The sequence below is a fragment of the Cyphellophora attinorum genome (assembly GCF_001299255.1).
Source record: "Cyphellophora attinorum strain CBS 131958 chromosome Unknown Contig8, whole genome shotgun sequence".
Classification (NCBI taxonomy): Eukaryota; Fungi; Ascomycota; class Eurotiomycetes; order Chaetothyriales; family Cyphellophoraceae; genus Cyphellophora; species Cyphellophora attinorum.
Window position 1 is genome coordinate 1 of NW_017253236.1, and position 21,202 is coordinate 21,202.

Genomic DNA, 21,202 nt, shown 5'->3' on the forward strand with positions numbered 1-21,202 from the left:
CTAACCCTAACCCTAACCCTAACCCTAACCCTAACCCTAACCCTAACCCTAACCCTAACCCTAACCCTAACCCTAACCCTAACCCTAACCCTAACCCTAAACGTGACAGCCTGCTATACATCGCCGCAAGTGAACCCTCGCATGAAATCTTTGACACTTACACACCCGAATCCGATTAGACTGACAGGCTGATTGTACACGTCTGTTGTCCGCGGGCGGCGTGTTCTCTCTGGAGATACTACACAAACTCGCCATCGGATAGGCTGGAACACTGCCGCGGCATGGCACCTGAAGCTTTGGCAGATTTTCGTACCTCTTCCGCAAACTTGCACTCCGAACAGTATCAGCCGTCGTTTTGCGAACACGCGCAGCACACGCTCCAGCGCAGACTCTTCTTCCTCGGTATTGATCCTATGACTGTCTACAACAAGCCTTGGCTGAGGTGTTTGGCGCTATCGAAAAATACGCGAACTCGAAGCCCTCTCAACAGATCGAATTGTCGGCCGGTGGCGTCAACACTCGCGACACCCTCTAGCGGTGCTCCAATATGCTTATCTGAAGATTGTCAACGATACGGCCGACCGCTTCAGGCAGCCAAGGCCCAAGCTGGAACCTGCTGCCACGATTCCATTCTTTCATACAAAGTCATGCTAGACCTTGACCGGCCAACATTTCACCTACGCGCGTATGAGTCGATGAAGCACATTCTCAACAATATTCTTCTGCCATCAAGAGTCCTCCTGATATGGTCTTGTTGTCATCGTAGCTCGCAATCGAACCTGGCGCCGCGTTCCGGCGCTCCCATACAAATTTGGCACCCGAAACGAATTTGCCCAGCAGGTTCCATTCCTGCTGTTGTAGTTCCACTAACAGCTGTTCAGCTTGATCGAAAGAGTACGGAGACTCGCATAAAACACGAAAATACATACCTCATAAGTTTACTACAAGCGCAGTCTGCTGTTTGTCACACAAATGTGCATTAAATGGGGAGCCAGCCGGTACGTTTCGCGACGACGACGAGGCCAATTGGAATATAGCATGACAACACGCTGGAATGCCGGAGGAAGCTTAGTAACTACGGCATACATCATTTCCTAGCAGTATTCGAAAAGAATTTACGATTCGTATCCCGCCGTACGAATTTGCGGCGGAAGCGCAAGTAGCCGGATATTTCGCCCCGGCGATGGAATTATAAAGGCATGCCTCGAAGTCACTCAAGGGGCCTCCTAGAAGCTTATAGAGCACGGCATATGCCACTCCGAAGCAGGGTTCGAACTTGTCATCGATTTGCACTACGCTATAGAAATCTGGCATAAGGACGAATTGCCAAACTTTCCAGCGGCGGCGACGAGCACACCCAAGCGTAGGCTAATAACGCATTGGAGGACTTCGCGAGGCCGCTCACAGCACTTTGCCCTCGATGGCGTCGTTCGAACGATGGCCGGAGATTTGCATGCTGCCATACAAATCTGCACCAAGACCTCAATCAGCCATAGTTTTCGCGCCGACGATCACATCGCCTAAAGCGTAGATTGACCGCCTGCCAAAAACTTTCCAGGACCCTCTCAGCGGGGTCTCGTCCCCCTACGGCTTCGGTCGAAAAGTGTCGGCTGTTTGCGTCATGCCAAACAAACGGAGCGCAATCGACTATTGTTTTCGCGTCGACCACGGTACTACTTGTGTGCCAGGCCACTAACACGCAGAAGTCCCAGATGAAGCTCCCCAGGCATGCCATACACTACTCCTGAATACGCTTCGAAGTTGACAGCGGTTTGTGTTTTGCCATACGAATTAGTACTAAAGACGCAATTAATCATTCTTTTCGCAACGACGACGAGATCACCTGCACCCCAGACCAGACATACACGGTAAGTCCTAACGAAGCCCGTCACACACGGCACTACCATCTACGGAACAAGATTCGAAAATGCCAGCCTCCTGAACTTCGCCACACATCCTTGCAGCAAAAGCACAATCAGCCATTACTTTTGCGGCGACAACAATATCACCTGGTCCCTAGGCTAGTAACACGCAGACGATCCCGGAGAGGCGCCTCCCCCACGGCACTGCCCTCTACGAAGCAAGATTCGAAACTACCAGCCTCAGTATTTTGGCATGCAAATCTGCAGCACAACCGCAATCAGCCGCGCTTCTCCTAATATTCGTCCTGTGGTCGATCGAATAGTATCAGAATGAACGTCTCAGTCTCTGCTGTCATCCCAGTCTCGGTAATGCCAGTCTTGTCGCCGTTGGCGGAACCTACCGCTGTTCTCAGCCAAAGTGGGTCTAAAGCATATCAGAGTCCGACAAGTTGCTTTCAATCGATGCAGCACTCGGAGAGCTACCCAAGGCTCAGTGCCAATCCAGACTCCGTCGATCGGAGGATACAAATGCGTTGTTGGTGCTCGCGATCAAACATGATGCCGCTTAGTCGACATGCACCTTCGAAGTTCAAATCCGGCTAGTCTCTCAGCAGCGACGATGGCAAGGCGGACCCTATTGGCTATGTTAGACTTTGACTGAGTAGCGGCTCCCCTCGGCTATGTGTATAAAATTACCGCGGCAACTACAGCAAGGCGATCTAGGCCCACGAAACGGAGTCAGATCTTGGAGTTGCTACGGGGTGCAGACGCCTCTCCACACCGAATCCCTTCGTGAGATGGTGTGACTGCTCGAGCCTTTCTGTCGGGACAAGTCGGTAGTCCCGTCTGTGGATCGATTGTGAAGACTACTAGAACATCGTATCGCTTGTGGTTGTCTCCCTATGCAGAGCTTGACGAGACCGGCTCAAGGGGCGAGCACCAAGTCATCGCCTTGATCCTAAGGCACGCGAGGACGCCCTATCGAGTAACGACAGAAGTCTGTTTAGCTATACACTGTGTGCATTCAGGTATGACTCAGGGGATACATCCACTGAAATGGTAGGGGTCTTGCGAGTGGATTCAGGAGACTCCTCGCAACTTTACCCCGCGCGTTTATGGCAACTCGGACGCACTGGATAGCTCCACAGGCAAGCCCGCGCAAGATCAACCTAAGACACGTGGCGATTGCCGTACACGAACATATGCAAGACAATCATGTTCCGGGTGGCAATGATTGATAGCCGGATTGATAACCGAGCTTATGGTTCCCGCGCCCTCTTGTTCGCGACTTGCCAAGTACTTGCCAAGCCACCCCGCGGAAACTCTCTCCTTCCTGTGGGTCATTTCCCCACAGTATGGTCGCAATATATATTCTTCAGCATCATCCGAAGAGTGTTGCAATCTCCTGTCTCTTTCCGCTACGCTCACTCGTTATAATGGCCGCCCAAAACCAACACACTGAGAAAGACTCTGCCTACGAAATTGAGGATGTCACACCCCCGGAGATTGAGCAGGTACCGGAAGATGTCGACCATGGCTTCACTAAAGAAGAGCAGAAGCGAATTCTACGTCATGTTGACAGAAGACTGGTGCTGACATGCGGCCTCTTGTTCTGCATCTGCCTGATGGATCGGACGAATCTTGGTATTGCTGTTCTGTCCGGAATGCGCACCGATCTCAACCTGATCGGGAACCGATATAACATCATTACGGTCGTCTTCATGCCAACATATGCTCTATCCATGCCGATCGCCAACATAATACTCAAGAAAGCCGGAGCACGCGCGTTCCTGCCTACGGTCTGTCTTTTGTGGGGCATCACCCTCCTTGGAATGGGTTTCGTGAAGATCTGGTCACAGTTGATCCCGTTGAGACTTTTACTTGGAGTGTTTGAAGCTGGCTGCTTTCCAGGCTGTGCATATTTAGTATGTCTGAATCCGTGTCCTACCTACGACAGACTGACGAGGGATAGTTGAGCTGCTGGTATACAAGATATGAGCTGCAGAAACGAAATGCCGGCTTCTACATGGTTGGCATTTTATCTCAAGCATTCTCCGGCATTCTGGGCTTTGCTTTCTCGAAAGCGGAAGGCTCTGGAGTAGGTCCTGCTTGGTTGGGACGGCTCGACGTGAAAACCGGAGTGCATGGTCCTGGCTTGTCAGGCTGGCGTTGGATGTATGTTCGCTCCTCCCGGGGCCGTGGACCCCTAAACTGACGGCGTCCTAGTTTCATTCTCCAAGGGATCGTCACCGTTTTCATCGCTCTAATCGCATACGTGACGATTGTGAACTTCCCTGAGACCGCTCACAGGACTTTCGGTTTGAAATTCTTGAACGACGCCGAATCGAAGTGGATTGTGGCTCGTCTTCAGGCAGACCGGGAAGATGTCTACGCAGAGAAGTAAGTTTTCTTTTACCATCATCAATGTGTAAAGGCTCACGCATCCAAGATTCCGTCTTCGCGAATTCCTCGCCAACGCCCTGGATCTCAATACCTGGTTTTTCACGATCATCTTCCTCTGCAACAGCTGTCTCACTTACTCAATTGCCTATTTCCTACCCATCATCCTTCGAGACGGTATGGGTTTCGGAGTGGCAGCTGCTCAAACGCTTACGGCGCCCCCACACCTTGTCTCTCTACCGTTCATGTACGGCTTTGCGTGGGCAGGTGACAAGTACCGCAGACGTTCCCCGATTCTCATGTGCTGTGGAACAATCACCATCATCGGCCTCTCCCTTCTAGCATTCGCCAAGAACACAGGCGCAAGGTACTTCGGCGTCTTCCTGGCATGTATTGGTTCGAACAGCACGATTCCCGCACTGTTGACATGGCAGGGCAACAACGTAAGAGGTCAGTGGAAGCGTGCTTTCAGTAACGCTTTGATGATTTCGAGTGGTGGCATTGGTGGCGTCATTGCTGGCTTCGTTTTCAGAACGCAAGATGCTCCAGCGTATATTCCTGGCATCACAACGGGCATTGTATGTGGGGCGCTGATTCTACTGAGTTCGGTGATTCTTGCGATCCGTTTCTGGAGGGATAACAAGAAGGCGGACCAAGGCCAGAAGACCCTCGAGGGTTTGGAAAGATTCAGATACACATTGTAGGAAGCTTGCCGAGGGGCATAGTCGTCGACCTTCGACGCTCGTTTGCGACTTAGTAAGCCTACATAGTAGAGAGGCGTGTGCCTGGGCAAACAAATCTTCACTGGACGGCATTTCGGTTTTCATGATTAACAAGGGCTAGAGTAAGCGGCATGGCGATAGTCCTGCTGTGGCGATCGGATGCCGACGCGCCAAGAAATATCGTGTTTCGCGTTGCGTTCGCGTTCGGCCAATCAGAGTGATCCTTCTGCAAGACGACGACACAACATGAACTTGTTGACAACTCGCTCTGCATTGATTGTGGAATGCCACAAAATGTCCATCGCTCTGAGCCGGGAAAGTGAAGCGGCTGCAGGGAGCTTTCGCTGATCTGGACTAATGTTATCGTGACATTTCAGACAAACAGACTTCTCATGTTCTACATGCCTACAGGCCCATCAAACATCCTCTCGGAGATCCGCTACTGTTGCCTCCGTGTTCTCCTTTCCGTGCATCCTCCGCGCTACCTTCGTCGTGAACTTGGCGTCCGGATTGGGCGAGAGCAGCGCACCAACGATAGCCAGCACGCCGAAGGCAATACTGATCAGGTACACGATCTTCACAGCCTTTGAGAACGCCGTCTGGTACGCAATCGTCACCGTATCCAGAATCGCCGGGGTGAGACCCTGTACGCCCTTGAACGAGCCAGTCTCAAAGCCCTGCAGAAGCGCGGGAACCTGGTCTGCAGCAATGCCTGCCTCCTCAGCAGCCGGCACGACGATTGTCCCAATATATTCGGTGAACTTGTTGGCTTGAACCGTGCTATAGATTGCGAGAGCGATCGTAGCGATTGCCGTACGACCAGAGATCAGTGTACCAATCGATGCACCAATATTCTTGTCGGCCTGGGTGAAGGGCACCAGCGTACAGGCCACGTTCTCGACATAGCCCAAAGAGAAAGCGCCTAAGAAACAAAGCGCTTCCGCGGTCTTCAAGGTGTTGCGATTCGTTGATGCCATGCCGCCAATGAATGCCGTCATAGTCACGGTCGCAGTGACGAACTGCCACTTCGCTCTTCCACGGTTGACCAGGAAACCTCCGAAAATCTGTCCAGTCAGTGTTCCACCTCCCAAGATGCAAGAGAGCCAGCCAATACGCAGTGGTTCCGTTGCCCACAACGTCGAGATCTGCTGCGGCCAGAAGACATTCAGAGGATAGAAGACGGCCGATGCAGAACCAGCAGCCATGATGATGCCGCCAAATGGCAGGTTCTTCAAGAAGTACGCCGGCAGAAGCGGATGTCTCGCTCCGTATAGCTCCCAGACGAAGAAGCCCAGGAGCATCAGTATACCGACGATCAACGTCGCAAGCGTATGGGCGCTGTCCCACGGGTAGATCTGCCCGCCATAGCTAAGTCCTGTAGCAATAAGTATTCGTCCTTGCACATGTGCGGCAAGCTTACCTAAGAGGAACAGGACCATTCCGGCGATGAAAAGCACGATACCGATGTAATCCAACTCAATCAGCACTCTGCGCTTGGACGCCTTGGTATGGAGCTGCTCGAAAACAGGAGGATGATAGAAGGCCGTCGCCAAGATGATCGCCAGACCAGTCAAGATCAAGTTGATGTAGTAAGACCACCGCCAAGTGTGGTTGAGAGAAAGGAAGTGCCGAGCAATGATTGGTCCAAACGTCGAAAAGGGAACGGCCATGAAGAAGAGCAACGCATTGTTGTAGCCACGCCACTTGTTCGGGATCAACTCGGCCACACAGATTGAGAAGCTCAGTTGCGATGCCAACGCCAGGCCAATGAACACCTGCGCAAAGATCAAAGTAACGATGTTCTGTGCCACTGCCCCGAGAATGCTTCCCAATAGCGCAAATGCATTGCCACCGATGAAGAAGTATCTCCGGCCAAATATGTCGCTCAAGGAGCCCCAGACCAGAGCGCCTGTGGTCGCAGCCAACACATAGCCTGTTGCAATCCAGACGTAGTTTGGATCTGGCCCAAGGTCTTGATTGATGATGCCGAGCAGGTTGAAGGTCATCACGTAGCCAGCGTAGTTGGACATGTTGGCAAGACTGAAGGCGGCGATTGTGCCAATGAAGCTGATGCTCGTGTAGTATCCGGGCGGGAGATTCGCGAGCTGACCGCCTGATTCACATTAGCATGGCCTCTGCTGCGAGGCATATAACGTACCGATAATCTCTGGCGCCAGGTCATCGGTCGTTTCGACGTGCTTGAGCTCATGATTGTCGGAACCGGCGTCGCTGAGCCTATGATCCTGGCTGATCTTCTCCTCGGTCGACATCTTGAAGTGCTGAGGATTCTTGCTCGACGACTGATCGCTATGCACGGACCAAGGTCGGGTCGAAGGCAGATTGAACGCAAATTCCATTGCGCTCAGGAGTGTGTGGTACAGAAGCTACCCCTATATGCCATAGCACAGGTCGGCGGTGGTATCGAAAGGCGTCGCCATCTGGATAGCCGCGGTGTTCAGATATTCTGGGGCCCGGATCCATGAATGGGGTCTTCTGTGGGAGCAAGTGCAGGCTCGTATGGGAAGGATGAAAAAGGTCCAATCCGAGCGAACCTTTTCTTTGGGGAAGGGAAGCTTATCCCCGCACGTCAAATATAATCCTTGCATTAACACCATGTATCGAACGGCGGGGTAATGCCGGAAGCTCTTCATACGGATGTCTTTCTGGTTTCCCGCGGCTCTGCTTGACAAACGGATTGGTCTTAGGGTGGTGGACTCCATACCAAGGTTGGTAAGTTGTATTTCTGGGCTCTGTTAGAAAGCTTCTCTCCAGACGTTTCTCGATACACGCTTGCAATAGCAGCATAACCTCGGCAACCGAGAAGTCCGCACGCATGATTGAGATGAGGCATTCGAGCCTGGAACGCCTCACACGCAGGGGCTAAGCGTAAGCACAGAACGTAGAGGACGAGGATTGTTTCTGTGCTTGCGGCTCTGTCATTCGCGCTGCGGCCTTAGCAATCCGAAGCTTCAGCGCACACAGTCAACGCTAACGTGCTACATTTCCTCCTTGCTTCGGCGGCTGTCTCAGAACAGGGCCATGATATTCGGCGGTGATGCCACTGCTCGCGGGTGATTCAAAGGGCTCGACGTAACGAAGAAGCTCCACCGGTTCAACTTCTTGCACAGCTCTGCCAATCGTTCAAGATCAAACATCTCCCCAATGGGAACACCCCAGCCAGCCAGACAGTAGTTGTGCATCGACCACTCGTTGTTGCGGTTCGGTCTGACCTCGAAGCTAACGCCATCGCCGGCAACAGCCACAATATGGTTGTCCCACATGAACCGTGCTACCGCCTCGCTCTGTATTAGCCCACTATGCCTGTGCTTATGCTTCTGCGTCTCGGCCCGATAGGCTTTCTTCTCGTCCAGATTCAACGACTCCCATGTCTTCGTGAAGCCGACACGTAGAAAGAAGATGTCGCCATGTTTGAACTCGATGTTGCACTCCTTCGCAATATCCATCACGTTTTCTAAGGTGACGGCATGACCAACCATGCCATTGTGCTCAAGCCCATTCTTTTCGGCGTACGACACGTAGTCGATCAGCACACCGCGGGCAGCGATGCCCTCCTGAGCCCAATGGCCGACGCCAATGCGGTCACTCTCCATCTTGCTGATTTCGTCGGAAGTGGTGCCGCCATACCACCTTCGAGTCCCATCGCCCATATCAGTGCTGTAGTGTCGGAACCCATCCCATTGCGAGGAGGCTTGCGGGTTGAAGCGCCAGATGTCATCCCAAGCAATACCCTCATAGTTCGGTATTGGGACAATCTCATGCTCACACGGAAAGCGGTTGAATCCTGCGTCTCGAGGCGTGTCATCTCCCAATTCAAGCACACGCGTTCGCCCGTCTGGATCTCTGACTTGGCTGCTTGCGCAACGTGGCTGGTGTTAGATAGCGAAGCATGCCAAGGCCCTCATCTCTGCTGCCGGGTTTGGCCGGCCAGTATCTTTGAGGATTCTTCAGCTCATCGAACTTGGGAAGGTCGGCAAAGGAGGACATTGTGAATGTTGGACTTTGGATGGTGCTGCGAAGTCTCAGATGAGAATGTATTTATCGGTGGTCGGCACAAGGACAGGTACCGGTACTGAAGTAGAGTGGCGGTACATCCAGAAGTAATGTGCCCGAATAGGATCGATGCGGAGAAAGCCCGCGTGCTGCACGTGGTTCGTGGAGAAGATGCCATCTTGGCGAGCCCTGAGTAGGAAAACCGCGGCTATGCCTTTCGGAGAGCATTTGACCATAACCGAGGAGGCCTTGTTGTGGCGTTTGGAAAGCATCGCACATTGAGTGAAGCAAGCGGCGTAAGGAAGCAGTCGGACGCCAAGGCCTCGGAGGCAACATCGTGGGAAATGATGAACACTAAACATTCTCGATAGGCCACTATCGCCAGATGCAACGTGCAGGAACCTATCATTCGTCTTCGAAATCATCCTCCTCCCAGCACCACTGCAAAAACTGCTTGGGTACATCAACATGCTTAGCACGAATATAATCGGTGAAGCCCTTGCCCCTGTTGTCTAGCAACGTCGAACTGCTCACGCCCCGGCCAAGAATCCCGTAGATGACGAAGTGAATGGCGTAGATGGTTGGGAACTCGACTCGCTCAATGCGATACTCGTCCTTCCAATCCTTTCCAACCAGACTCTTCATTCTGTCCAAAGTCAGGAAGCTCCTAAACCATTCCCAGATCTCCGGTCGATCGGTGAAAAGCCCCATGTTGACGTTGGGGCCTTTGTCACCAGATCTTCCGATCACGATATTCCCGAGCGGCATGCGAACGGTTTCTCCAAAGGACTCCATCGCTTTCGGATTGGGAGAATCATAAGACTCACGCTCTCCGAACGGCTCGTACTTCGGGGGGCGGCTGACGTAGATTGTTTGCTTGGTATGGCCGTTGCGGTCGAGCAAATGAGCAGCTTCGATGATTTCGTCCTGTGGCATTATGCATGGATAGTAGACGTAGAACGTCTTTGGATCCGCTGTCCTCATATCTTGAGCCCAGTGCAAGCCCGAAGGCTTCTGTTGAGTATCGTCAGCCAGTATCAGCTTCAATGCCGACAATGGCTCCGGCTTCTTAGCTTGTGCGAAGATTCGACTGTATGTCGTGCTCTCAAACATTCTCCTCGGGTCTGGTCTTGGATCTCCAATCATCTGGAACTCCAGAATGTCGAATTGTTTCGTCAATCCCTGCTCTGCCAGACGCTTCCTGATCTGTGTCTCGTACAGCTTGTGCTTCCGGCGCGTGGAGTAGCCAGCGAAGTTGGCTAGATTCTGCGACTCGTAGCCGCCCTTGAAGAAGACTGCCAGCTTAGTCGTTGGTGGCGGCGGACGACCTTTAATGCCGGAGAACCGGACACGATCCTTCCCTTCTTGCTTGATCTGCACATGGTCCAGTATGGCGGTCACATCGCTATTGAGATACACGTTGCCTTGGATCTCGTACAGCAGTTGGCATTTGATGGTCTCCTCGGTGACCATGCCGCCTGTACCTGGATGCTTGGTAATGACACATGAGCCATCTTCGTTGACTTCGGCGATAGGAAAGCCAGAATCGACAAACGTCTCCAAAGGAAACCGGTTGAAACCGGAGAAGTTCGACCCCGAAGCGTACGCCGAACATTCGATAATGTGTCCAGCAAGGAAAGCTCCTGCAAGCCGGTCGTAGTCTGTATCCTTCCAGCCAAACCACCACCACGCAGCGCCAATGATTGGAGCCGCGTCAGCAACTCGGCCGCAAATGATGATGTCTGCACCGTTCTTCAAGGCTTCGACAATGGCTCTGGCACCGAGATAAGCAGTGCTGGCCAAGACTTCGTCGGCAGTGAACTTCGCGTCTCGATGGTTCTTGCCGCTGCCATCCTGGAAACTGTCGGGAAGCTTCCCAGTCTTCCTCAACGAAGACCGTACACGACCCGTAATGTTGTCGCCGGATACATATGCGACGTTCAACTCGTAGTCGTTGGCAGTAATGAGCTCCTGACATTTGCGTGCAAGATTCTGCGGACCGAGACCGCCGCCGTTGATGATCACTTTGATGCCTTTCTGTGCGATAACATCCATGCTGAGCTGCAGGCCCTCCCAAGAATTCTTCTTAAAGCCTTGTCCGGTGCCAGCATCCATTGCAGCAGCCTCCTGTGCCATGTTGTTCTCAGCAAGCCAGTCTCCGGTGATGAAGTCGACGGGGCCGCCGGTAGCTTGCTTCCGCATCTGCCAGCCGGGTTCCATTTGACCTCCAGAGCAGTTGGCGATACGGACAGGGCGAGTGCCCCGTGCGCTGCCATTTGGTTGTCGCTGTACCGACCCCATGATTAATCGCAGTTGCCTCGTTGTGATTACAGCGTCGACTTGTGTGACAGCAACAAAAGTAGTGTTGATCTTGACCCTGCTTCTCAAGAACTACGTTCCGTCCGTTGCATAGCCTTGCGGGGACCGAAGCCCCGACAAGGCGTATCGCAGAGACCAGGACGCCATACCAGTACTCTGTCCTCGGCTATTGCCTCAACTTTGGCCGCGGGAATCGAAGGATCTGCCAAATCCGACAGTTGGGCAAGTGGAAGGAGGGCAACCAAGATCTGGTTCTCGCTTCCAGGGCTATAAGCTTTCCCCTACCCCGCATACTTCTCCAACTCTTAGCTTACCATTACGCCACGCTCGCGTGCTTCACGCGACAGCTCCCGACTCACATATATTGGCACGTCTTCCGCGGCAACTTCTGTTTCATAGCCGCGGCTTCTTCTCAGAATGCAATGCCTACCAGAAGTGTCGAGCACACAATCACAGTTGACTCGTCCAATACCACGGCGAAACGGAAGGCTTTCGATATTCGCCCAGGCCATAACCAAGCCGTCAAGCGACGTGCAGCGCGAGCATGTACAGCTTGCAGAGGAAGAAAGATCAGATGCGATATTACAAAGAACGAGGGCAAATGCACTAATTGCAGACTTGATGATGTCGAGTGCATTGTCGTCGCCTCAAGGAGAGGTGGCACGGAGAAGCATAAACGGCCTCCACCCTCATCGCTGCCGAACGCGTCGAAAAGTCCGGTAGGTTCTGGTGCTGGCATCGCCACTGATGCGGCAACGGCGACGCCCATCGTGGCGACGAATCCCAGTCCAAGCGTGTCTGGACATGTACCCGTGTCGGTGACATTCGAGGGCGACGCAGACAAGGTATGGAACCACGCTGACAAGAGTAATGATACGGACCACACCGAGTCTCACAACGACAGCATCCAGTCGAGTCCCGGCGAAGATACAGCGGCGGTCCTGCGAAGCCAGCGCTTGGAAGAACACCCGCACTTACTCCAGTACCTTCTGCCTACCTTCCTCAAAGTTCCCAAACGACTGGCAGCAGAAGATCTGAATTATCTCGAGGCAAAGGGTGCTCTGAAGACGCCGTCGCCTGCGCATCGCAGGGAGATCTTCCAGGGCTACTTGTATGCCGTACATCCATTCATGCCGATGCTGGACATCTCCGCCTTCAGCGGCGCGGTGTTCGAGTCGAATGATGAGTGTCAAATCAGCCTGTTGCTGTTTCAGGCGGTTATGTTTGCTGGACTTCATGCTCTGGAGCCGACTACTATCAGAGATCTTGGCTTCAGCTCTGTCAAGGATGCGCGTGAGGCCTTCTACAACCGTGTGAGGCTTTTATACGAGTTCGATATCGAGGCCGACAACGCAGCGATCCTGCAGTCATTGATATTGATGAGTAATTGGTATGGAAAATGGGACGATCGCAAACACACCTGGCACTGGACTGGCGAAGCGTATGATGTTGCACGAAACATGGGGCTGCATCGCGAGCCTGCGCAACGGTTTCCTGCGAAAGCGCGACACTTTCGTCGGAGGCTATGGTGGAGTCTGTACACGAGAGATCGGCTCATTGCTTTGGGAACCCGGCGCCCGATGCGCATCCGAGATGACGAATACGATGTGTCTCTCCTAACGCTAGAGGACTTCGATCTTGAAGAGTATGCCAGGGTATATTCAAGCCATCCAATTTCGCAAAGCACTGAAGAAGTCCAAGCACTCTCACATATGTGCATACAACTCGTCAAGCTGTGTGTAGTCATTGGGCACATTGTCTCGTCTCAGTACACGGTTCTGAGCACGGAGGCAGAGCTGCCGCTCACAATGATGGTTCTGCCAAGAAGCTCTCCTGACAACGAAACAGAGCTTAGTCAATGCGACGCGGAGCTCACGACTTGGTATGAAAGCTTGGAACACGATGTCAAGAGAAACGCGTCGGCTCCGGCTTTCGAGGATCCAAGCAGCTGCTGTACAGTGCACTGGACGATCATACACCTAGTCTACTCGACCGCGATGAATGTGCTGCACCGTGCACAAGCACTCAGATCTCCTTCGCCATCTTCAGATGTTCGGAGGACGCAGTCCGCTTCACAGGCAAAAGTCAGGGAAACTGCTCGAGATCTCACGAAGTCTCTGCGGTCAATGTTAAGCCTCGATCAAGTCCGTTTTCTCGGCCCTTTCGGAGTGACCGCCCTTGTAGCGACAAGTCTGTCGCATGTACTCGATATCGACGCGGATGACGAAGACATGCGTGATGCAAGTGCATTCAGGCTGTCGCAGACGCTCCAGGTGCTCCAGAGCTTGCGTCTCGGCTGGGCTTCGGCAGATGCCGCGGTCTCTTTCATTACAGCCGTCACGCGTCGAGCCGGCCTGATCATTCCAATGCAAGGTGCCTCGATATCATCTGCGGACCCAGTTCACGCTCGCAGAGTCGTGCCGAAGCCACGAACGAGGCCTGAGCGCAGCAGGGGCGTGGAAGACTCCGCCATCCTTGGCCGAGACTCTTCCGGGAGTCATACGCAGCGACGAGATCAGGAGATGAACGAGCGAAATGCCCAATCTATTTTGCAGAATCTCATGCCTTCGACGACTCTGCTACCAAACGCGGCTCCTCTTCCACTTGTGTCTGATTTGCTCGCTGCGCCAGGCCAGGGATCTGCCGTTAGGGATTCGAACACCCCTTTTACTGCGGGATCCATACTGATGCCGGAACCCTATGGCGACCAGGGCGCAGAGATGTACTCTGCTGGTACATCAAATATTGCACTCCCTGGTCCGTTCTGGGACTGGAACGTTGAGGGCGACGAAGGAATGGACCTTGATGCAATGACGTTTGGTTATGATTTTTACTCGAATACATTCTAGATCAATCAAATGACCTACGTGCTAGGCACAACGTGCTCCTTCTTACGGCCACAGAAACTCCCGCATGGTTCGCAGCCAAAGATCGTACCCAGCAATTGAGCCTGCAGTCCCCAATCCACGGCAAGCGACAATCAATGCGTCAGGAGGGTTTCGGGCCAGCGTGTGACGAGCTTCTTTACGTGCGAGGCTCTTCTCCTACATCAGCAACCCACGTTGCCGTTAGACGATAGCCAATGCAGCAGAAATGGAGTTGCCGCGGCTACTAGATATAGCCGAGGAGTGGGACGGCCAAAAGCCTCCTCTTGTACAGGCCGATTGCCTTTGTCTCCATCTTGTGGCCGATCACTACGGATTCGGCTGCGTGAAGCCGGCCAATCTCCTGCTGATGGGCAGAATCAGGCACTCCAAGTCCAGATATTGCCCACTACTAAAGACTATAAGTCTTCAGAATATTCACCCATCAGCTACATCACGGGCACCAAAGGCGCAACACTAAGACTTGGCCACAGCCTCTGCAAGTTGTATAACGAGAAAGTATCGAAATCGATTGTGGCAACACACACATCAACAACATGCCCGGAATCCTGAGTAACGCGCCATCGGTGAAGGGCACCGTGCGATACAATCTACCTGATACTTCGGTACGACCAGAAGATCGTGGGTTGTTTTCTGGCCCGGCACATAAATCCGGTGAAGATGTCGACGTCGATCTCTTTGATCCCGTCCAGGCTCCTGAGATCATTCAAGGGCCCGAGGGACTCGACATTCAGGGCTTCACCTACGTCAAGCATCAGTCATGCTTAGGCGAAGATGACTGGCTTGCCGGCCATAACGTTGAGGAGAAGTATGTTCCAGAAGTCGAGGAGCTCGTCAAACAAGTCACTGGCGCCAAGAAAGTCATTGTCAACCACTTGGGTATTCGAAAGCGGCTGAGCGAGAAGAACAACGATCCGACATTCTACCGAAAGAAAGGTGATCAACATGACGATGCTGTCAAGAAGCTAGCCGGCCAGGACAAAGTATGGGGTGAGCCGCACAGGCCCGATTTTCGAGATATGCGCTAACAGAGAACAGTAAACGGACGCAAGGATGCCGGACTTGAACCAGCACGCTTTGCACACTGCGACTACACTCTCCGTGGCATGAAGCGCACAGCTCGTTACTGTCGCTCTGACATGAAGGCCGCCGCGAAAGAGGCTCTTGATGCGGAAGACGAGGGTCGCACCGATGGGCCTCGATATGCCGCTTATTCTGTCTGGCGTCCCATCAAGCCGGTCAAGCGTGACCCCTTGGCTGTGGCGGACTGGCGCACCACTGATCCTGAGACTCTGCAGCCTGTCGAGTACCGGGCCACGAGTAATGTGCTGGATTCGGGAGAGTACATGCTCGAGCAATTGACGCAGACGCCAAACGCCAAAACCTCGGGACAAAGATGGTACTGCAAGCCGAATCAGCAACCAGATGATGTCCTCATACTGAAGTTCGCGGACACTGAGACAGAAAGACGAGACGGCATCAGCGCTGGATGCGCGCACTGCTCGCCATATGTGCACGGTACGGAAGGGGAAGAGCCGCGGATGAGTGTCGAAGCAAGAGTGATGGCTTTCTGGTAAGAATGGGAGTAGATGGAAGATGTATATAGGTGCAGGCCCATGAGGCACACGATGTTTCGCACCAGACTTAACCCGAATAGTCTGCAATGACGAGTCTTTGATTCGCATCATCGCAATTGTTCTTGATGTGACATGCCCTTGCCATCGAGTGAATGCATTAATATCCATGGACTGCAATGACCAAGCAAACGAAGCAGCCAGCCGCTCGGCTCGCTTCACCATACGCGAACTCGACTCCGAAAGGCTGTTAATGCAGCGGGGACGACGTCAAAGAGGATCAGTTCGCGTGTTGTTTAATGTTGTTCGAACAAAAAATGTAGGTGGCGAAGTTGCGAGTTGCCTGGTGCCGGAACTACCTAGTTGCCTGGCGTTCCGGCGCTAGGCGTTCAGGCAAATGTCTTGGCAAAATCGTCACTTTTCGAACGCACCTAGCCACAACTTCCAACACCAAAACAATGAACAATACGCTTGAGGGGATGCTATGTGATTCTCTACATGGATCCGCTCGCGCGCACGACGATGAGTACGGTGGCATGCCTAAGCAATCGAGATGAAGACGACAGTCCTCGCACGCAGAGCATGGATATTTTGCAGTGAATGTTGGGCTATGAGTCCTTCGGGCCCAACCTATATGACGACAGAATCTGCGACAAGTGTCTCTCACTTGAGTCTCGCTTGCCTCGCCTGTGTGCCGACGCAAAGACTCCGCGGCATAATCATAGCAGAGTGTCGCCCTTGCCCTGGCGATGACGTTTTACTTCGGTCGGTCGCTGCTGAGGTTCCCACTTTGGCGTCGAGAATGCCGGAGCCCGAGCAGAGCAGCATGATTCCCACAGCAAGCGCCGAATGGCTCTGCTCCGACTTCGACGCTATTTGAGATCGAGGTCAGAGACTATTCACTTGGAGCTTCGTCACCTAGTCACTGATTCTCACAAAAGTCAAGACGAAAGCGACTACATTCACTACTGCACGGCTGTCCGCGGCGTCCACATCTGGCCGAAGATTGACAATACACTCAATAGTGCACATGGACGCAGTGCTTGTCGCTGCACGTCCGTTGGAGGCGACGACCAAGACGCCCAAGTACGCCGACCAGAAACCAGTCCTCTACAAGGGGAAGTCATCGCGGGTCTACACTGCCGGAGACGAGGACGGGCGCTGAGAAACGCTCGACCACAAGAAGAACACATCCGGAATGTTTATCTGCGACCGCCATCAATTCTGAAGCTGCGACCACGGGCTTGGCTGCGATTATTCGCATGCACGGTATCATCGGTGTGCGGTGCCTGGGCATCAGCCTGCATCTCCGGTAGGGCAGAGCGCGGTTGATGCCATTACCGAAGTAGTCGACTTTCTGGCAGACGATGCCAGTGACGATCCACACCGACACAGTCTTCGCGGAGATGGTGTTACCTTCCCGAGACACGAGAACGACCACGCTGACATTCGGAACATCAGAAGATGGCCGACAACAGGCGAAGAAGTACTCAGTCGGCGGTGCGACTACATCCCTGGTCGCTCAACTCCTGGAGCCGCTGGTCGCGGTGTTGGCACAATCATCGATGAAGCTTTCCGAATGGCGCGAGCCGACTCCGTCACTGGCTGGCGAGTATGCGGCCTCAAGGTGATGCAAGACGATCTAAAATCCCACCAAACCTCACCTTTTAACTCACATCCAGCTAAACAAAAGTTTGGCAATTATGACTACTACCACTATCGCAACGTCAAGATCGAGAAGCTAAGCTGCTATTACGACATCGACAAACATGTCTTCAAGGTGGCATTATCGGTTCCAACATCAACGGATACGCTCATCGAGGGAACTTCACGTCTTCGAAACGACTCGGTCGCTGCGCTGATCGTGACCATACCGAAGGTCAAGGATCCCAAAGTCGTCGAAACACTTGTCGTGTTCATGCAAATCGACAGCGCCATGCGACAAATGCAGGAAGGCTTCGTCCGGAAGGCCATGACGTTCGTTGATTCTACGCCACAAGATGTCAGATGCATTCTGCGGCTGATGGATGCAGAGCGTGCCCGTATATCTATTCTCGAGATGCCAAACGCGGTCCACGAAAGCTGGCCACATGAACTAGAGCGCTTGCAATGTCTCGAGACCGATATGCAAGCCCACCTGCCTCTCGTCCAGACGCTCTTGGACCTCAGATTGACGAGGAGTGTCCTCTATGCAGAGCGCCCCGTGGTCGATACATCTGCGAGCACGTCGGTGTGTGTAAGCGAATCTGGGGGAGAGCATGTATGCCATGCAAGGAGCATTGTTCTACTTGTTGCGACCATGTCGGTACCTGCACGAAGCTTTGCGGCGAGCCATGCAGCGTGCCGGTGTGTATGCAGCCTTGCGAGAATATAATGGCCTGCAATCATCGTTGTCCTGCAACCTGTGGAGCCAAGTGCGTCATGGCAGAAGATTGCATGGTTTGTGCCGGAAAGCGCAGCGAGAACGATGCGGCATCATCGGCGCGGGTCAAGCTTCCGTGCGGACACACGCACGATGTCCGGGAGGTGGAGCTTGCGAATAGTGTCACCCTTCCGTCCGATAAGGCGGAACTGGACACAATCACGCCTCGGAAAGTTGTATGCCCGACAACCCATTGCGGCGCTGATGCAACGTGTGGACAAAGTTTGTTCAATCGCTTCGGGCGCAAAATCACAGCAACTGGTCGAACAGCAGATTTTTTCTTCAACAAATTCATGATACTCGATGCCATGAAAGAAAAGATAACGAAGACCGTCAAAAAGGTTCACAGTGGAATGGATCCCATATTCCAGTATCTGGATGCACCTTTCACCGTAATCTCTCCAGCTCACGTCTCTGGCTTCTGCGAAGAAGAAGTCGTTGGCAAATTCGCGAAGTGTGAAAAGGCGCTCCTCCAGGAATGGAAATATCAGAGTACAGTGTCTACCAGTTTCGATACTGCGGCCCTACTGGAGAAGCTGGAGTTGCCAGAAGCTTTGCCACGCACGCTGGTACATGGAATGGAGCTGCCCGTGCGGCCCATGCTTTTTGGCATGCGACTCTGTCGTGTGATGTGCCTGATACGGCTTGTTGACGTCATCCTGAGCCGCGAAGACGACGTTTGCGTCGAGCTTGCGGCCACTCTAACCGACATGATCATCACCAAGTGTTGCAACAATGTGACTCTCCTGGAGAAAGAAGCTGCAACGGCACTCGGCACCCCAGCTGTTAGAGACCGCCTTCGAGATGCGTCGCATGTAGGCGGCGTTCATCACGAATCTGAAGGGCTTTGATTGCGAGAGATTGATCGCCAACAAGGTCGCGCTGGAGGCAATTCGGTTCAATGTCTTGAGACAAGGCCAGCAACTCGAGTCTTTGGGCCATTACGGCGCAGCAGACCAAACGACCAGTTGTATGGAAGCGATGAGCTCCGGCAAGGAAATGCCAACTACTTTCCTCAACGACAATTCGACCTTGTCATACGGTTATCAGTATGACCATAATCTGGTCTCTAAGCCGTGCAGCAACGCACAATATGGGCATTTGATGCTGATGAAAGTTGGCGACGAGGAGAAGCGGTGTGAGGAGTGCTTTGCGGAATGAGCTAGGCCAGTGTTGTGATGAAGGACACTACCTTGCGAGTCTTGACGGATAGAAGCAGCTGAAGTGAGATTAGTTAGCATTACTTGTCTGGCCCGACTAGCAGGCGGATTCAAGAAGACCATTTAAGAAGTCCATCTAAGAAGAGCATTTAAGTAGACCATTCAAGAGGACTATTCAAGAAGACCGTTCAAGAACACTATTCAAGAATACCCTTTAGGAATATCATTCAAGAACACTATTCAAGAACACCATTCAAGAACACCATTCAAGAACACCATTCAAGAACACCATTCAAGAACACCATTCAAGAACACCATTCAAGAACACCATTCAAGAACACCATTCAAGAACACCATTCAAGAACACCATTCAAGAGCACCATTCAAGAACACCATTCGAAAACACCATTCAAGAACAACAATCGACAACACCTTTCACGAACACTATCCAAGACTATGATTCAAGACCATGATTCAATATTTCTGTGGTATCTATCTAGGCAACGGCGTCACCCTACACCGCCAGCAGAGACAGGCCCAGGCCACCATCTTGTTGTTAATGAGCACCAAGTGTAGCGGCAAAAAGCTCAAAGGTAACCATGTTGCAGGCCGCATCACCCAGCAGTTCGTCGCAGCAGGTGCAGGCACAATGGGTGTCAACCAAATGCAAGGAATGAATGACAACGATGTAGCCTAGGAGATTGGATACCTCAAAGAGTCGATCGACGAGGCCAGATTGTTCGTTCTGCAGACGGTCATCTGCACAAGCCATGCGATCGGCCTGAAGAAGCTGAAAGCACTCAACCCGAGAGTGCGAAAGACTATGTGGCGAAAGCTCTATGAGATGGCAACACCCTACATTACCTATCGCCTTGAACACTGCCAAGGGAAGGCCGATGAACTCGCCATCTACCAGATCTTCCAGCTGCGTCCGGATGCAGCACAGAGCGAACATGACAAAGCCGCCGCTTTCAAGCAATACTACAAGGCGAAGTTTGTATTCTACTGCGAAATGCTTCTCCTCCATCAGCTCAACAAAGGCCTCCTGAACGCCAGCAAGCCGTCAGGAAAGATCTGCAAGGACGCCAAGGCGGCCATGGACGACTTCATGGACCGTGACTTCTTCGATGAGATGGAGCAGCAATGGGCGGTGCTGATGAGATCCTACGACTGGACGGAGATGCCTACTGATCCAGCTTGTCAAGATGTCACTTTCCGAGTCCCAAGAACAAATGGCAGACCTGGAGAAGTTATTGAGATGCCCGAATTTGAGCGAGGTGCGGGTTACCTTGATGATTAGGGGGTTGAAGCTGGGAAAAGGATGGAGCAGCTACGTGCTCGTAGCCCGCCCACAGGATCCTCGTGGTCGGAGTGGCGTCGGCGGTCTCCTGCAACCCGATAGCATCCGTTGTAACGTCCTGAATGGACCATGACGCCCTGCTTGTGCGTATCCTATTGGGTCTTTGCGAGGCTCGACTCCTCGCCCTTATGGTCTCTTACGGGACCCTAAGGAGCAGAATGGATCTGGACCTCTTGGATACTGCACCATAATCAGAACGCGCAATTGAGTCATTCTGACGTACTTGTTCCTCTTCCTACCATCTGTGACGTCTCGTAGGCTGCTGTCGTAGTCCGTAATGGCCTTCTCGCTGCAGCCGTTCTTTTGTTGGAGTTGTCAGGGACTTCACCATCAACGAGAATTCGCAGGTGCAGAGAAAATGGAGCGTCGCTCAAAGACATAATGGTGGTAGCAGATCTCGAGCTCGACTCAACTTCCTCCTAGCCTCTGAGGATGATTCCAGAAGTAGTCACAATGGAGAATGATCATTGACTACTATTATGGATCG

General features: G+C 52.8%; 9 protein-coding genes across 9 annotated transcripts; 6 read left to right on the forward strand and 3 right to left on the reverse strand.

The window, feature by feature from the left end:
• Window positions 1–3,298: 3,298 nt before the first annotated feature.
• On the forward strand, window positions 3,299–4,966 carry AB675_5280 (High-affinity nicotinic acid transporter; the record flags this gene model as incomplete). The annotated part of the gene is made up of 4 exons (XM_018145481.1): window positions 3,299–3,787; window positions 3,835–4,037; window positions 4,089–4,262; window positions 4,312–4,966. 4 exons carry the CDS (start codon window positions 3,299–3,301, stop codon window positions 4,964–4,966), a joined length of 1,521 nt encoding a protein of 506 aa, XP_018002109.1.
• A 434-nt stretch (window positions 4,967–5,400) lies between these two features.
• On the reverse strand, window positions 5,401–7,254 carry AB675_5281 (putative MFS-type transporter; the record flags this gene model as incomplete). Its single annotated transcript, XM_018145482.1, has 3 exons — window positions 5,401–6,359; window positions 6,405–7,097; window positions 7,143–7,254. The coding sequence occupies 3 exons, from the start codon at window positions 7,252–7,254 to the stop codon at window positions 5,401–5,403; spliced, it is 1,764 nt and encodes a 587-aa protein (XP_018002007.1).
• Window positions 7,255–8,010: 756 nt separating this feature from the next.
• On the reverse strand, window positions 8,011–8,989 carry AB675_5282 (uncharacterized protein; the record flags this gene model as incomplete). The annotated part of the gene is made up of 2 exons (XM_018145483.1): window positions 8,011–8,792; window positions 8,851–8,989. 2 exons carry the CDS (start codon window positions 8,987–8,989, stop codon window positions 8,011–8,013), a joined length of 921 nt encoding a protein of 306 aa, XP_018001848.1.
• Window positions 8,990–9,400: 411 nt separating this feature from the next.
• AB675_5283 (uncharacterized protein) lies at window positions 9,401–11,296 on the reverse strand (the record flags this gene model as incomplete). Its single annotated transcript, XM_018145484.1, has 1 exon — window positions 9,401–11,296. One exon carries the CDS (start codon window positions 11,294–11,296, stop codon window positions 9,401–9,403), a length of 1,896 nt encoding a protein of 631 aa, XP_018002110.1.
• Window positions 11,297–11,736: 440 nt separating this feature from the next.
• On the forward strand, window positions 11,737–14,163 carry AB675_5284 (Cutinase transcription factor 1 beta; the record flags this gene model as incomplete). The annotated part of the gene is made up of 1 exon (XM_018145485.1): window positions 11,737–14,163. The coding sequence occupies one exon, from the start codon at window positions 11,737–11,739 to the stop codon at window positions 14,161–14,163; it is 2,427 nt and encodes an 808-aa protein (XP_018001778.1).
• A 572-nt stretch (window positions 14,164–14,735) lies between these two features.
• AB675_5285 (uncharacterized protein) lies at window positions 14,736–15,776 on the forward strand (the record flags this gene model as incomplete). Its single annotated transcript, XM_018145486.1, has 2 exons — window positions 14,736–15,189; window positions 15,238–15,776. The coding sequence occupies 2 exons, from the start codon at window positions 14,736–14,738 to the stop codon at window positions 15,774–15,776; spliced, it is 993 nt and encodes a 330-aa protein (XP_018002155.1).
• A 1,364-nt stretch (window positions 15,777–17,140) lies between these two features.
• Window positions 17,141–17,867, forward strand: AB675_5286 (uncharacterized protein; the record flags this gene model as incomplete). The annotated part of the gene is made up of 3 exons (XM_018145487.1): window positions 17,141–17,184; window positions 17,235–17,750; window positions 17,807–17,867. 3 exons carry the CDS (start codon window positions 17,141–17,143, stop codon window positions 17,865–17,867), a joined length of 621 nt encoding a protein of 206 aa, XP_018001899.1.
• A 327-nt stretch (window positions 17,868–18,194) lies between these two features.
• Window positions 18,195–19,356, forward strand: AB675_5287 (uncharacterized protein; the record flags this gene model as incomplete). Its single annotated transcript, XM_018145488.1, has 2 exons — window positions 18,195–19,010; window positions 19,072–19,356. 2 exons carry the CDS (start codon window positions 18,195–18,197, stop codon window positions 19,354–19,356), a joined length of 1,101 nt encoding a protein of 366 aa, XP_018001842.1.
• Window positions 19,357–19,954: 598 nt separating this feature from the next.
• Window positions 19,955–20,655, forward strand: AB675_5288 (uncharacterized protein; the record flags this gene model as incomplete). Its single annotated transcript, XM_018145489.1, has 2 exons — window positions 19,955–19,993; window positions 20,053–20,655. 2 exons carry the CDS (start codon window positions 19,955–19,957, stop codon window positions 20,653–20,655), a joined length of 642 nt encoding a protein of 213 aa, XP_018001834.1.
• Window positions 20,656–21,202: the final 547 nt, after the last annotated feature.